Source organism: Haliotis asinina, chromosome 4 (genome assembly GCF_037392515.1).
Source record: "Haliotis asinina isolate JCU_RB_2024 chromosome 4, JCU_Hal_asi_v2, whole genome shotgun sequence".
NCBI classification, from domain to species: domain Eukaryota; kingdom Metazoa; phylum Mollusca; class Gastropoda; order Lepetellida; family Haliotidae; genus Haliotis; species Haliotis asinina.
In genome coordinates this window covers 61,220,007-61,236,693 of record NC_090283.1, presented here as the reverse complement: position 1 = coordinate 61,236,693, position 16,687 = coordinate 61,220,007, and the positions used below count along the sequence as shown (strand labels likewise).

Here is a 16,687-nt window from a genome sequence, read left to right as displayed (position 1 = left end):
GGGGATCAAACGCAGGTCTTTGGGGTAATGAGTGAGCGCTACCCAAACGCCCCTGAAATATTCTGAAAGCTGCATTAAACTCAGCTCACACTTCAGTTCACTGGATCTACGACAGTTGACATCAGTGTATATTTTTTTCAAAAAGCAGCATTAAATAAATCTCACTCACATTATTGAGTGAAAATGGTAATACATTGACATGACATCATTATTACAAAGACTGGGTACACACTGTATTTGCATGGCATCACGTTTATGATTTACAGATTCTTACATTCTTTATACGAAGAATCTGTTCTTAGTGAACAACAACAGAAAGACTCTTTTCTTTATTGCCCTAGGTCACTGTATTTTGATGGTAATAGAATTTCAGCATTAATCAGTTCAAGCACCTGTACACTAAACACTACATATTTGATGTATATATCTACAATATGACATAACATGGAAGTGCTCTGTGGAAGATCAGAGATCTAACTCATATCATCAGACTACTCACTCTGGTTGATATGTTTATATATGTGCAACCATGTTGTCTATGATCCATAAGATTGTGTCTTACTTAAGCCGTTGCAGGCTCCACAACCACCCCCCACCCCCCAGCAGATGATGGACCAGTCATCACTGTAATACCCAGGGATGAGAATGGGTATGAGTGGAAAAAGAGAAAAATGGGATGTGCATCTTTGCAGTCATGTTAATTGAAACAATATATCATATACCATGAATGACACCAGTGCCATGAAAAATACACAGAATTCCGCGGATTCGCAAATTCTCATCCCTGAGTACCTCAATACGAGGATCAAAATAAAAGCTGCATGAAAGTCTGGACCAGACAATCCAGTCACCCCCTTTGGACATCACGGACAAAATCAATGGCCCACCTCTCCCTTCCCATAATTTTTAAGCATAATTTCCTAATATCTCAGTGGACAAATCTGCCGACATCCCCCCTCCCCCCATCCCTACTATATGTGTATAAAATTGCTTACCACCCTCCCGCACTACCTCCCCCAGAAAAGGCAGGTAACACCCCTTAAAAAAATCATCATCACCCCCAAGGAGTAAATCATGAATGGTCCCTAACTGTGATGTCATAGTATCCTTGTGTAAGGGCATTAATTTGATGTAAAATATATAAAACCTTAAAGTGCCCAAATCAAACTCACCAATCACTTCTCACATACCACAAGTTGCCATTTCAAAACCTCATAAATCAATCATACAAAATTACATTACAAAAATAATACAATAATCCTATACTGATGATACCTGCATGCATCTGGAAAGTCTGATGAGAAAGATCAATGATTAAATCAGAAAAATGCAATAACTGATATTGTGATGATGCCTTTGATTCATCATCACAAAATAAGTTAAGAATTCATGTGAAGAAATGGTTGTCTGTTTCTTGTTTACAGTTTTCAGCAATATTCCAGTTATATGATGGTAATCTGTAAATAATCAAGAGTGGATCTGACAATCTAGTGATCGATACTATGAGCACACACCTACACAACAGGATTACAATGAATCAGGTAAACATACCGGGTCCCTTAGCTGCCTCTTATGGGACATGCATGGGTGACTATGGTTTTATGTCGCTTTCAGCAATATTCCAGTTATATGATGGTAATCTGTAAATAATCAAGAGTGGATCTGACGATCTAGTGATCGATACTATGAACACACACCTACACAACAGGATTACAATGAATCAGGCAAACATATCGGGTCCCTCAGCTGTCTCTTATGGGACATGCATGGGTGACTATGGTTTTATGTCGCTTTCAGCAAATTTCCTTCATACATTGTACCCATATGGGGAATCGAATGCAGGTCTTTGGTATGACGAGCGAACGCTCTAACCATTAAGCTACTCCATCGCCCTGTATTATGAGAAAACTCTTTGATCAAAGTTCTCAGAGTATTCTAGACATTCTGATTGGTCCATCGTGTTTTCCACTGATCCTCACGTGAGCTAATCTACTTGCTAATTAGTGAGTGAGTGAGTGAGTTTAGTTTTACGCCGCTTTTAGCAATATTCCAGCAATATCACGGCGGGGGACACCAGAAAATGGGCTTCACTCTACTTGCTAATTACAAAATGGAGCAACATAGTGTGTCTTTATGAGAGGTGCAGCCAAATATATATATATACTATAAATAAGCATATAATGTAGACTGTGCTAATGAAAACAAAAATGATGCCATATTTCAATAAATGCAGACAGAGAAAGACATAAGAGTTATGAATTTACAGGAATGTTTGTATAATGAAGATAGGCATGAATTCACATGGAGGTTGGGAAAACCAAGACAAGAAATCTGGTTACGGTTTCCCATTGAAATGGAGATAAGACCAACAGAAAAATGTGGACAGCCTATTACAGATTTCTCTGACAAAAATATCTTTTTGCCTGATTACTTTCTTATTGACGAGCCTGCGAGTCACTGAAGGATAAACTGATATGCCGTGTGGTTGTTTGGTTGTTTGGTTGTTTAACAACGCACTCAGCAGTATTCCCACCAGTCGCCTTTCACAGCATGCGTTGGTTGATGAAGACCAGTTCTAACCAAGATCTTCACAAGTATCAAGCTACATCACCCGTCCCAGCACAGTGCCAAGCGTTGTCAAGACAACACACATTATCAGTTCTTCCTTATAACACAGCTGAAAGAAAGGAATGTTATTTTTCTTTGCCCATCGAAGGAATACGACAACAGGAATAACAATGTGTAAAAAGTCCGGAATCATCAAACCGATATTCCGAACATTCTGGAATGTTGTTCCATGTCCCTCAATAACATGAGAAATAAACTGATCAAGTCCACTAACAAGAATATGAATGGTATTGATGGTAACAATGGCGGAGATCTTCCACGACGCAACATCATTCTCCGCATTGCAGAGACTGAGGACAATGACAGTGGCGATGATCTCGGTGATGGCGAAGAACATGTGGTGTTTGAAGTATGTGTAGAATTCCTCATTGTAGTAGCTGAAGAAGGACCACCAAGAGTAGTAGTGCGGGTAGAGGTTGATGACATACAGCAGAAACATGCTCCACCGGACAGACCCACGGCGAAACAACGCTACTAAGTATTTGACGCTCTCGTAGAACAGCAGAACGAAGAGCACTGTAGCAATCCAAATCTTGAAGGTTTCTTTCGTTGCATTGAAGTAAATGTGTTTGTACGAGACTCCTGGACCAGGCATCTCGTAACGACCTGTGAAGATTTCCGGAAATTGGATTTAACCCAAATCTAAAGCCACTGTCAATGCTATTCAAGATACATTATGTTGCAAATATACCGAGGTGAAAAAATAAGGTGTCACATGAAAAGCCCAAGTGTACCATTATTTTCTTCCTAAGCTGTGTAAGTTTCTTCCTAAGTTGTGCAATACAAAGCTTGTGAAGAAACCTTGGAAAAAAATAAAGAATCACATGCTTTCAAGCAATCCCTTATTTTTTTTCACCTCAGTATATCTGCTCAGTAACATATATGGCTACCAAGAATTATTTGCTACGGTCCTGTTGGCTCCTCAGTGACCAACAGCTCTTAACACCATTCTTGTATTATCGGTATTTAACAAATAGGTTATTAATATAGGAGTATCATTACTTCTTGTCCTTGAAATTAAAGTTTTGAAATTAACTGAAGACCCTTTGGTTTAAATATGGAAACATGAAACTTAAGAAATATAAATGCAGTCGACTTTTAATTAACATGCTCAAATCAGTCAAGCGTAGTTTATTTTAAAGGTAATGATATTCTTTGTAAAAGCTCAGTAAATTGTTACTATCATAATTATGAATTTCTACAACACTGGATAAAAATACTGAAATATTGTGAATGTATCCAATCACAGCTGGTACCTCTGAACACTGTGTCGAAGCAGGTACACCCACAGCCATACTTGTCAATTGGGGGTTTGTCTGGCACCCAGATCAGCCGGTAGAACACACCTGGAACAATACAATAATGTTGTTATTGTTTATTGTTTCATGCAACACACTGTCATGTTCCAGCTATATGATAGCAATCTGTAAGTAATCAAGTCTGGACAATCTAGTGATTGACATGAGCATCGAATCATTCTGATAGCAGTCATCTACTGTTGTACTAAGTCACCAAGTCTAGACACCTTATACATGGTGATTAGTCTGTGGCACTTTAGTCTTGGGGCCTCCCTGTCACCATCTGTGCTCAACAAGATTATCTCAGTGAGGGCGATATTACTCCTACAAATGCTGAAATCATGAGTGAGATTGGGTCAAAAAGTTGTTTAAGAAACCATCATGCAATATTGAGCTATTTTCACGCATTACACCTAGGGGTGACAAACAGGTGGTGCTGGGACACACTTCAGGTGTAACAACCAGGTGTGAGTGCCAACATGTCAGCTGTTCACACACCAGACATGCAACGAAGCGTTGTCTATAACGATGTAACGAAAAATTGATGGATTGCAATTGTTGACTCTCCAAGAGCAATTATTTGATGGTAACTACCAGGGCTTGAATCAAGAGATGTTAACCGACTTGCACTAGGAGCAACCTAAGATAAAGACCTAGTTGCATATACACATAATGTGTAGGCAGGAAGGATGAACAGACCTATGTAGGGGAGAGGGACATACCTATGTGTAGGCAGGAAGGATGAACAGACCTATGTAGGGGAGAGGGACATACCTATGTGTAGGCAGGAAGGATGAACAGACCTATGTGTAGGCAGGAAGGATGAACAGACCTATGTGTAGGCAGGAAGGATGACCAGACCTATGTAGGGGAGAGGAACATACCTGGGTGTAGGCAGGAAGGATGAACAGACCTATGTAGGGGAGAGGGACATACCTATGTGTAGGCAGGAAGGATGAACAGACCTATGTAGGGGAGAGGGACATACCTATATGTAGGCAGCAAGGATGAACAGTCCTATGTAGGGGACAGGGACATACCTATGTGTAGGCAGGAAGGATGAACAGATCTATGTAGGGGACAGGGACATACCTATGTGTAGGCAGGAGGGATGAACAGACCTATGTGTAGGCAGGAAGGATGAACAGACCTATGTAGGGGAGAGGGACATACCTATGTGTAGGCAGGAAGGATGAACAGACCTATGTAGGGGACAGGGACATACCTATGTGTAGGCAGGAAGGATGAACAGACCTATGTGTAGGCAGGAAGGATGAACAGACCTATGTAGGGGAGAGGACATACCTATGTGTAGGCAGGAAGGATGAACAGACCTATGTAGGGGAGAGGACATACCTATGTGTAGGCAGGAGGGATGAACAGACCTATGTAGGGGAGAGGACATACCTATGTGTAGGCAGGAAGGATGAACAGACCTATGTAGGGGAGAGGACATACCTATGTGTAGGCAGGAAGGATGAACAGACCTATGTAGGGGAGAGGGACATACCTATGTGTAGGCAGGAAGGATGAACATACCTATGTGTAGGCAGGAAGGATGAACAGACCTATGTAGGGGAGAGGAACATACCTGGGTGTAGGCAGGAAGGATGAACAGACCTATGTGTAGGCAGGAAGGATGAACAGACCTATATGTAGGCAGGAAGGATGAACAGACCTATGTAGGGGAGAGGAACATACCTGGGTGTAGGCAGGAAGGATGAACAGACCTATGTAGGGGAGAGGGACATACCTGGGTGTAGGCAGGAAGGATGAACAGACCTATGTAGGGGAGAGGGACATACCTATATGTAGGCAGGAAGGATGAACAGTCCTATGTAGGGGACAGGGACATACCTATGTGTAGGCAGGAAGGATGAACAGATCTATGTAGGGGACAGGGACATACCTATGTGTAGGCAGGAAGGATGAACAGTCCTATGTAGGGGAGAGGGACATACCTATGTGTAGGCAGGAAGGATGAACAGACCTATGTGTAGGCAGGAAGGATGAACAGACCTATGTAGGGGAGAGGAACATACCTATGTGTAGGCAGGAAGGATGAACAGTCCTATGTAGGGGAGAGGGACATACCTATGTGTAGGCAGGAAGGATGAACAGACCTATGTGTAGGCAGGAAGGATGAACAGACCTATGTAGGGGAGAGGAACATACCTGGGTGTAGGCAGGAAGGATGAACAGACCTATGTGTAGGCAGGAAGGATGAACAGACCTATATGTAGGCAGGAAGGATGAACAGACCTATGTAGGGGAGAGGAACATACCTGGGTGTAGGCAGGAAGGATGAACAGACCTATGTAGGGGAGAGGGACATACCTGGGTGTAGGCAGGAAGGATGAACAGACCTATGTAGGGGAGAGGGACATACCTATATGTAGGCAGGAAGGATGAACAGTCCTATGTAGGGGACAGGGACATACCTATGTGTAGGCAGGAAGGATGAACAGATCTATGTAGGGGACAGGGACATACCTATGTGTAGGCAGGAGGGATGAACAGACCTATGTGTAGGCAGGAAGGATGAACAGACCTATGTAGGGGAGAGGGACATACCTATGTGTAGGCAGGAAGGATGAACAGACCTATGTAGGGGACAGGGACATACCTATGTGTAGGCAGGAAGGATGAACAGACCTATGTAGGGGAGAGGGACATACCTATGTGTAGGCAGGAAGGATGAACAGACCTATGTAGGGGAGAGGACATACCTATGTGTAGGCAGGAAGGATGAACAGACCTATGTAGGGGAGAGGGACATACCTATGTGTAGGCAGGAAGGATGAACAGACCTATGTGTAGGCAGGAAGGATGAACAGACCTATGTAGGGGAGAGGACATACCTATGTGTAGGCAGGAAGGATGAACAGACCTATGTAGGGGAGAGGACATACCTATGTGTAGGCAGGAGGGATGAACAGACCTATGTAGGGGAGAGGACATACCTATGTGTAGGCAGGAAGGATGAACAGACCTATGTAGGGGAGAGGACATACCTATGTGTAGGCAGGAAGGATGAACAGGGCTATGTAGGGGAGAGGACATACCTATGTGTAGACAGGAAGGATGAACAGGGCTATGAAGGGGAGAGGACATACCTATGTGTAGGCAGGATGGATGAACAGACCTATGTAGGGGAGAGGGACATACCTATGTGTAGGCAGGAAGGATGAACAGACCTATGTAGGGGAGAGGACATACCTATGTGTAGGCAGGAAGGATGAACAGACCTATGTAGGGGAGAGGACATACCTATGTGTAGGCAGGATGGATGAACAGACCTATGTAGGGGAGAGGGACATACCTATGTGTAGGCAGGAAGGATGAACAGACCTATGTAGGGGAGAGGACATACCTATGTGTAGGCAGGAAGGATGAACATACCTATGTAGGGGAGAGGACATACCTATGTGTAGGCAGGAAGGATGAACAGGGCTACGTAGGGAGAGAGACATACCTATGTGTAGGCAGGAAGGATGAACAGACCTATGTAGGGGAGAGGACATACCTATGTGTAGGCAGGAAGGGTGAACAGACCTATGTAGGGGAGAGGACATACATATGTGTAGGCAGGAAGGATGAACAGGGCTATGTAGGGGAGAATACATACCTATGTGTAGGCAGGAAGGATGAACAGACCTATGTAGGGGAGAGGACATACCTATGTGTAGGCAGGAAGGATGAACAGACCTATGTAGGGGAGAGGACATACCTATGTGTAGGCAGGAAGGATGAACAGGGCTATGTAGGGGAGAATACATACCTATGTGTAGGCAGGAAGGATGAACAGACCTATGTAGGGGAGAGGACATACCTATGTGTAGGCAGGAAGGATGAACAGGCCTATGTAGGGGAGAATACATACCTATGTGTAGGCAGGAAGGATGAACAGACCTATGTAGGGGAGAGGGACATACCTATGTGTAGGAAGGGCAACATAATGATGACCAACGCTCCAAAGAAAACTGCGTAAAACTTGTCTTTGAAGTGAAACCCTGACTGCTGATAATGCAGGTCTGTCAGCTGTTTCTCCATGTACGCCTTCATTCTCTCCCGCGTACTGGCGTCCTTGGACCGCAGTCCGTCGTGGTAAAAACTGAAAGGTCATAAATTCAAACATTTTAACTGGCAACAAATTCAACTACAGGTGTTTTGTGATGTGCTTACAAATCAGATCACATGTATTTTACTCCAAGATTCTGACATGGTTTATTCTGATCCATGAGGCAATTTTGTATAATTTTATCAAGTGCAAGTGATTCCATGGTATTTGAATGGCTAAGCAATTTTTGTTTCCATTAACCTTAAAAATACTGTTCTACTGTTTTCTGACTAAAATAGAATGTGCAGGACTAAACTTCAAATCTCACAGTAGACTACACTACACCATTTCACAACTTCACACAACCATCATATTTCATGAAAGGATCCTCAAAATTTGTAACAGGTGCCCGAAGGACCCCAGTTTTGCACCTGCAGGTGAAACCCTCCTGTTTACGCTGTATATGTCTATGTCTAGTCCAGGAATAGTTATTATCTATTATCTGTTATTAGTTATTTCAGGTAGATTGAGAACAAACATAACCCTTAAATATTTCAGGTATTACCTGATTAAAACAAAAACAAGCATCTTCCATGGATAAATTAAGATTTAATTTAATTAGAATATTAACCAGCACATTATTATCAGAAATGATTTCAATGATTTGGGTTTCAAAGTTCTTTTCGTAGTTTCATTGTTCCAGCACTATGATGACATAGTGGACAAAAACATGGAGACTTCCTTCTGCTGTTTATATCCTTCTCTGTTTTCAGTTCTCTACTTTCTTATAGACTTTTAATTGCAAATGGAAAGATTAACGAAATTTATATACATGACATATGAGAAAGTTTGTAAAAAGAATGTTTAGAAGTGAAAATACAGAAAGTATAGAACATAATGAGGCATAAAATCTTATGGGTAACAAATTCTTGTTTATTCTATAAAGTGCACAAATGTAGAATGAAACGGTGCTTTAAGCAAACAAACAAAAAGTTCCATATGAACAAACTTTATGGATAACAACTTCATGTATTTGCTGAATGCAGTGTTTCAAAACATATCTGCATCAAAATGTCACACTCACCACATAAAAGTTGTTATCCATGAAGTTTGTCCATAATGTATTTCCAAAGTTCTAAAATGCCACTAAGGAAAATATTATACAAGTTGTTATCCTAAGATTGTATGCATCATTATTGACTCACCAACTTCTAGAATGCAGGTCAGGCAATTACATAAATTTTGGTGACTAAGAAGACAGCCATCCAGTATGGCATCAGCATATTTAGGGTGTAATACTGTGATAACATTCATGCATAAACAAACAAAAACAACTGATCAGTTATTGCATTTGTAACATTTTACAGTGCACTGCATGCATGAGGTTTTACATAAGGCACTGCATACATGAGTTTTATAGAGCACTGCATGCATGAGGGATTATCATGTTTATATAGTACACTGCATGCATGAGGTTATAATTTATATAGTGCACAGCATGCAGGAGACATTACTTAGTGCTTATCAAGCTGTGGATAGTCAGAGGTCCGTTTTCTGTTTCAACATGTCTTTTATTACAAAGACTGCCATATGCATGAGACTTCAGGAAATCTTGAATTGAAGTACAGGACCCTGGGATGGTGTTAATTGTTAATGGTGCTTTTTGCAGTCAACCTTTTGAGTGAAATGTGAACTCAATGTCTAAAATATTGGCTTGAAAGTGCTCAAAATGTTTCATTGCATGTTAAATAATATGAATATGTTGCAAATGTGTGCATGAATGCATAGAAAATTACCAAAATTTATATAAGAAAATGTGAATTTAGTGGTGTGAATAGATGATTATGGGGATATATGGCAATACAGTCGTGCCCCGTTTATCCGAACACTTGTGTTTTCATTGAAATTGTCAGGATATGCGAATTTTGGGATATCTGAATCACGGGCCATATGTATAAGAAACGTACAAAGAAACGAACATAGTAGGCATCAGACACAATCTTTATTGATTACAGTGCATATAAACAAAAATCAGTGCATACAATGTCTCATACCTGTTCATGCAGTTACGCAAACTTGAAGAAATCAGTCATAGCCTTTTGCACTGGCAGTATAGAAAAGCGAGAGGACTTTCGTCGGTCAGTTTGTCACTGTCGACATTCACAAGATCATCGTCAGTAACAGTCGCAGTTGCAACTTGTGCACAGGATCGTAGTACATCGGGAATTTCCGACTAGGCCATGTCTACTTGTGGGTCCTCATTTGATTGGATAATATCCAATTATAATTAATAATTATAGTGACCAACAAACTGGCACGCCTCAAAATTAACTCAGTGTCACCTTGCTACTCAGAGGTAACTAATCTTCTCACGCTTCAAAGACCGCCAACTTCTTTGTTTTGGCACGCGAGGCCTCAGTAATCGCGTGTATAAAAATACAGGTGCTCAGTCATCCGGAAATATGAGACCAAAATGCACATAATTTAGTGTTTTGTCTGTGAAAATGACCGTACAGTTACGGAAACCGGATTTCCGGATATGTGAGTAATTTCACAACGTTGTGAATTCGTTTCAAGGAATTTTCGTTCGGATGGCCAGTTTTCCGGATATCTGAGGTTCGGATAAATGGGACACGACTGTATAAAGGATATATACTCTCAGTAGTGCATATTTTTTGCAATCTGATTTCAAATAACTTGCGGCACCTCAACTCGTTACAAATACAACCACTTGTGAAAGTAATTCGCCTCCCCAAAATATGAGTACGGACTATCCAAATTTGTGCTACTATCATCTAGACGAATGTACGAATCATCCAATTTCCAAATCAGATACGCCAGATAAGCTATTTTCAGTGGGTACAGGTTACCGCGCTGTTATCTTATCGTCGGACAGAAGGGCTAAAAGATAAGATTTTTCTTCTCAAGTCGAAAAAACGCACATCATTAATGGTCGTGAACGTGATGATATTACGCCCAGGCGAACTAAACATTAGATTGTCAGTAGCTCTTCCACAAGCTGACGACAGACGAGGGCGAGACGACTAGTCAGATACTTTCGTGCGCGTCAAGGTGCAGGCAAAGCACAGTGTCACAACAACAACATGCGATACCGTTACCTCGAAGATAAACTGAAAGATACTTAGAACTTTGCGCCTGGAATCTCTTCCTTGGAATATAAGGCAATTATAATGAAGAGAAGGAAATTTCAAGCCCACCTGTCCGCCATTCTGAAATGTACAAGGTCAAGGTAAAATTCCTACTTCCGGGTCCATTAGTGGACTAGGATTCTGTCTACTTATAACCAAACGCGCATAACTTAGTAGTGCGCCAATAATGGGACCAGTTAGGATACGGTGTGTGTGCGTGAAAATAACATCTGAACATGTGACTTAATGTTGGTGACAGAAAAAGAAATGACTCAGTGTTTGGGTTCGGTGTTATCAGCTGAAATGATAAAATATAGGAGTTTATGTGAGTGAACATTTTCCTATGACTACGAGTGCTGGCGATTAGGTGCTGAGATGCGTTTCGTTCACGATTTTGTTTCAAATCTATCTCCTCAATATTCACGGTACAATATTCTCTCGGTGTGTCCATGGATTCACTTATTCAAGGGTTTATGGTATTTATTTACCTGCAGAATTCATTATATCTCAAATAAAAGACAGGATATACCGGTGAACGGAAATAAGGCAAAAAGCCAACGAAAAACTAAAACTTGAAATTTAAGTCCTCTTGCAATTTTATCAGATTATATTGACAGTAAGAACTGTCAGAACACGTAATACAAAAAGTACACATTATCGTCTGACAAAGTACTGTCGGCGCCTTTGATCTTTCACCGGAGCATCTTCGAAATTTCTACTCTCCTACCCAGAGTTCCATGCGGCCAGCCATCAAAGTAACGGAGTGTGGGAAATCAGACACTGATTTATGCTCCTTGAAATGTGACGTCACTGATGACGTCACTGCTTCCTGATAAAGGAATGACGTCATTATTGTGCCTCAAGGCACAGCTACCGGCCGCTGGTTTTGTGTACCGCTCACTGCCACACTGTAATGACGTCGCGGTTTCCAAAACGTACACTGTACAGAAAGTGTCGCGGCGTTCTTTTTTCAGCATAGAGTACAACTATTCTGTGCAACAATATATTTAAGTTTATCGTCTTTCCAATAACAACAAATCATAACGAAAATATACTGTCCGTATCCACAACAAATTTTCTCCATGTGATCTGAGTTACACTGGCCAAGTGGCATAGCGGAGTTATGCCCCCTTATAATAGTTATCTTTAGTTACCTGCATGGCCTCGCTGTCGACGTTTGACGTCATAGAAGAAAATCGGAAATCCATTTCATATACACTTATGTCGTTCAGATATCAAGCAGGCATTGGGGAAAGAGAACATTGCCAATGAGCCATTTTCAGAATTATTAGCCATTTTCTGAATTTAGAATGGGCCACTGCCCTTGCATCAATAGTAAACTTCCAAATTTTAATGGGCCATGTTTCATTCCAATGTGCAAAATGGCCCATGGCATCTGCCTTTCCCAGTCCCTGATCAAGCTGTATTTTCTTCGTTCACACTTTACGTAAAGATGCCAAATTAAAAAGCAGAGCGCTTTTATTGGTGTACGATTAAAAAGGATGAAAATTGACTTTTTAATGCATAGAAAACAATTTGGACAACAATTTGCAGTATCTATTTCTCAAAGGGTACATATATATTATTGGGGGGGACATGTGTTGTGTACATAAAATGCGCGAGAGGGGCTATTTGTTTTGTCCCAAGTATTGATGTGGGGGCTAACAGATTTGTACAGAACAAATATAAAAATCCTCTTCGCGCCCCCGTGAAGATCCGGGTTCAGTAACCCGCGCTTGTCGTTTACAAGGGGCTACTAACGGAATCGGGTGGTCAGGCTCGTTAACTGGGTTTACACGTCGCTGAGTGAAGGGTAACACAAAACTCAGTCACCATTACAGCGTATTAGCTTGAATCGAGAGATCAGATCGACGCCAATGTGACAAAAGATGCACATATAACCTCTACGCAAAGGCGGATACGGTGGTGACAGGCCAAAAATATAATCATGGATTCGAACCCACTTTAACGTAACGGAGAGTGAGTTTGGTTTGACGCCGCACTCAGCAATATTCCAGCTACATGGCGGATGAAACGGAGAACAAATAGAGAAAAACGTTTTGAACAACTTCTTATATTTCATGAATGCGATGTTTCGATATACATTCTTGTTCCAATTTCGACAGCAAATCAGCCCTGTCTGATCATACCAAATCAGCCCACAATCACTAAATCAATTTAACTTTATGTTACATTCCCGCGTGACAACGGTACAAAAAAATCTCTATCGAAACTTCGCACTCACGAAATATATAAGCTGTTCATTACGTTTGTCTATACATGCATTGTAGTTCCATACTTCTAAAACGTGACCTAAAAGAAGTCAAGGGAGAACAACGAATAAATATATATATATACATGTACCATACCAGCATAAAATAATCCTATGGGGAGCGTAATATGCCCGACACCACAACTTCAAACCACCATCCCGTCTGTTATTGCCAGACAGTGTCTGTGAGCCTCGGGAGGCAGTTTGTCAATATGACAACATAAGGACAAATTTGTCCTTTGAACATCCCGTGTACACTTTGTCACGTGTATTGTTTGGTTGGGCGTGTTGATATTGGTGATGACATGTATTTCTGTGTGCCCAGTCCTGGGGAACCCTCCACAACAAATAGTCAGTGTTTGACTCTGACATTTGTCCCTGTGACCATAGTTATGTCCGTATGCCAACAGGGGCGGTGGTATAGGCTAGTGGATAAGGCGCTCACTCGACACGTACATCGGAGACCCGGGTTCGATTCCCATTACAGGTGTCCTTGCTGGGTTGTTGCTTATAGCGGCGTAAAACTAAACACACTCACTCATTCACTCATAAACCATCAGTGTTATAGATGACTGTAACTATTTTTCTGTGTTCACCGGGATGATGGGACATTTGCTCTCGAGCCGAAGACCCGGTTCGATCCTCACGTCCGTATAATGTGTGAAGTTCATTTCTGGTGTCCCCTGCAGTATATTGCTGGAATACTGCTAAATGCGGGGTAAAGCTAAATTCACTCACTCCTTGTTCACCGCACTGAATCGTCATTTCAGCCTGAAAATGGTAAAAACCTCTCATCTGTTATTTTGTGCTCTTGTGGATAGAAAATCTCCGATGAAGTAACGAAATTGTGTTACTCTTGTACAATCCTGCAAACACCCAGAGTATATTGATGTTGATACGTTTCCATCTTATACACATTATTGAAATGTGTCCGAAGAAACTATTTACGTCATATGTTAATGCATGTTTATTTTTTCCCCGATCTGTTGTTTGTATAAACATTGTACATGGAATACACAAAGACGATTTAATGACTTTAATGATTTCATGTTTTCTTGTCCCATGTGAATTGCTGAGTGTATGCATGAGCACATCCCGGATTTGGGGCAAACTTAGTCTCAGTATTTTTCGATACACTCCACTGCTGTGATGGGTGTAACGGAAAGTATTGAGACTAAGTTTACTTAGATTGGGGTCGTGTGCGCATAAATCCTGAAGTCAAAAGGCAAACGGTTAAGGTATCTCAGGGGTGTTTGTCTCTCTCTCTCTCTCTCTCTCTCTCTCTCTCTCTCTCTCTCTCTCTCTCACACACACACACACACACATATATATATATGTGTGTCACAGACAGACAGACACACACACACACACACACACACACACGCGATCCGCTGCGCGTACAAACGCAACATAATGATGATAAAGCGTAAATAATCAGGTATGGCGCAGACAATCAAGTGACTGACATCAGTGATCAGTTAAGGAGTTGTTTCTGTATCTATTGTGGGGTTTAATGTTTTATACACAAATTCATACATAAAAGATCTTCAAACTATAACCCTATGTGCACATTTGGATGGGGAATCAGCATCTAAACAGTAGAGCATGTGTGGATAACAATCATAACATGTCTTCTTTGAACCTTACATCATATGATCATTATCATCGGGAACCATTCACACAAATCATGTTTAACACACACCTGAACTATACCTCTTCAGCTATAGTTATAATATATATCATATGTGACTATTTGCCATTGATCCAATTATTTATATTAGTTCAATCTCCATACTAGTGATGCACATCTTATATGTTTATGAGTGTAGCATGCCCACAACTATGCCACGGCAGCACATCCAGTTCACAAACATATTCAATAACGACTGAGATATTATGCATGACAATGTTCATGCAAATACACTATATACACGATATTGCCCCTTTCTATTCATATATACCAATATATCCCAGTTATGAAACGATCTGATCAACAAAGGAGTTCTAAAGATCTTACCTTACAATATAATGGAGAATTCCGCACGTCACTGGATGGTCAGTCGAGGAGATGTTTCAGAATTTATTGTGAAGTCAAGTGTCTTAGTCAGTATTTATTGCGAGGTCAAGCGTCTTGACATGAAATAACTCACCTGTTTTCATAGTCGAAACATCATTAATCGACCACTAGAATTCTTTTGCGATTGGCTAGAACATTTAATAGGTGCTTTAATTACTATTTTGGTTGGTTGACATACGTCGGTATTTTGTTTTAATAATAGTAACTGATTGGACGCTCCAAAATGAGTTTCCGGAGTGGTAGTCACGTGACCAGGGTAATTAGATCAGCTTAACTATGATTTGTTTCAAAGCTTTTGTGAGGATGTCAAATCAGTTTCTAAAGCTGATGTCACATGGGGTTACGCAATGGTAAATGGCGTTAATTAGGTCAGATTAATCAAATTTCTCCGAGAGGCATTTTTGGGAGTTGGAGAGTTAGAGAGTTAGATAAGGACAAACTTTACAGATGAACAACTTCTTCATTCACGTGATGCAACGTTTTGACACCAGATGCTTTCGTCACGAAACAGGTAGAAAACAGGGTTATGTATACAGTATATAATCAACAAAAGCAAGAGGCCAGTGGTATGTACAGAGCAGGATAAGCTGAACATGACTGGCAGACTATTTCAGAAATTTAATAAAATAAACAAGTTCTTGGTAACAATGATTCATGAAAAGGAGGGAGTGTGCACGTGGTCAAATAAGCTCCGTCCACTTATGTTCATGTGTTTTTTTTTCAGTGCATCAGAGACCATATAATATATGGTCTCTGAGTGCATTAAGACCATTGTTAATTTAGGGTACAAGTGTGATCACCAATTTGAAATCTGTTTTTCATTACCAACTCATAATTTACTACGACAAAGCGAATGTAGACTGTAGATGGCGAAAGGGTGTAAGTGATGAATAAAGACTGTTTTCGTGTACGAGTCTGCTTGTTTTAATGTTGTACTGAAAGCACGGGCGCGGGGTAACAAGGGTGCTTATCTCCCTTTGATATCAGGATATTTTCGGATTGTACCTTAACCGGGACAAACTATCAAGTCAAACTATCACTACATCAAGTATCCTTATTCAAACTCAACAGAAACACGCACACTTTTACTGGTATTTATATGAGCATATTATTTATATACCGTTTTTATTTTTTATATTTCAAAATCTGAATTCCTATCCTCGAATATGGGAACGATTTGTTTGCTTTGTCCGTATGTTAATA

The 16,687-nt window shown here is 40.9% G+C and overlaps 1 protein-coding gene across 2 annotated transcripts; it reads right to left on the bottom strand.

Annotated features, from left to right (window-relative positions):
* Nucleotides 1-2,271: 2,271 nt before the first annotated feature.
* LOC137281761 (uncharacterized) lies at nt 2,272-11,219 on the bottom strand. 2 transcript variants are annotated; one of them, XM_067813361.1, is made up of 4 exons: nt 11,205-11,219; nt 7,862-8,040; nt 3,885-3,974; nt 2,272-3,234 (listed from the first exon to the last, which is right to left on the bottom strand). In XM_067813361.1, the coding sequence occupies exons 1-4, from the start codon at nt 11,213-11,215 to the stop codon at nt 2,603-2,605; spliced, it is 912 nt and encodes a 303-aa protein (XP_067669462.1). In that variant the 5' UTR covers nt 11,216-11,219; the 3' UTR covers nt 2,272-2,602. The 2 variants fall into 2 exon arrangements, with proteins under 2 accessions (XP_067669462.1, XP_067669464.1); XM_067813363.1 differs by lacking the exon at nt 11,205-11,219 and adding an exon at nt 11,106-11,175 and having other exon boundaries at nt 2,519-3,234.
* Between the last annotated feature and the right edge of the window lie 5,468 nt (nt 11,220-16,687).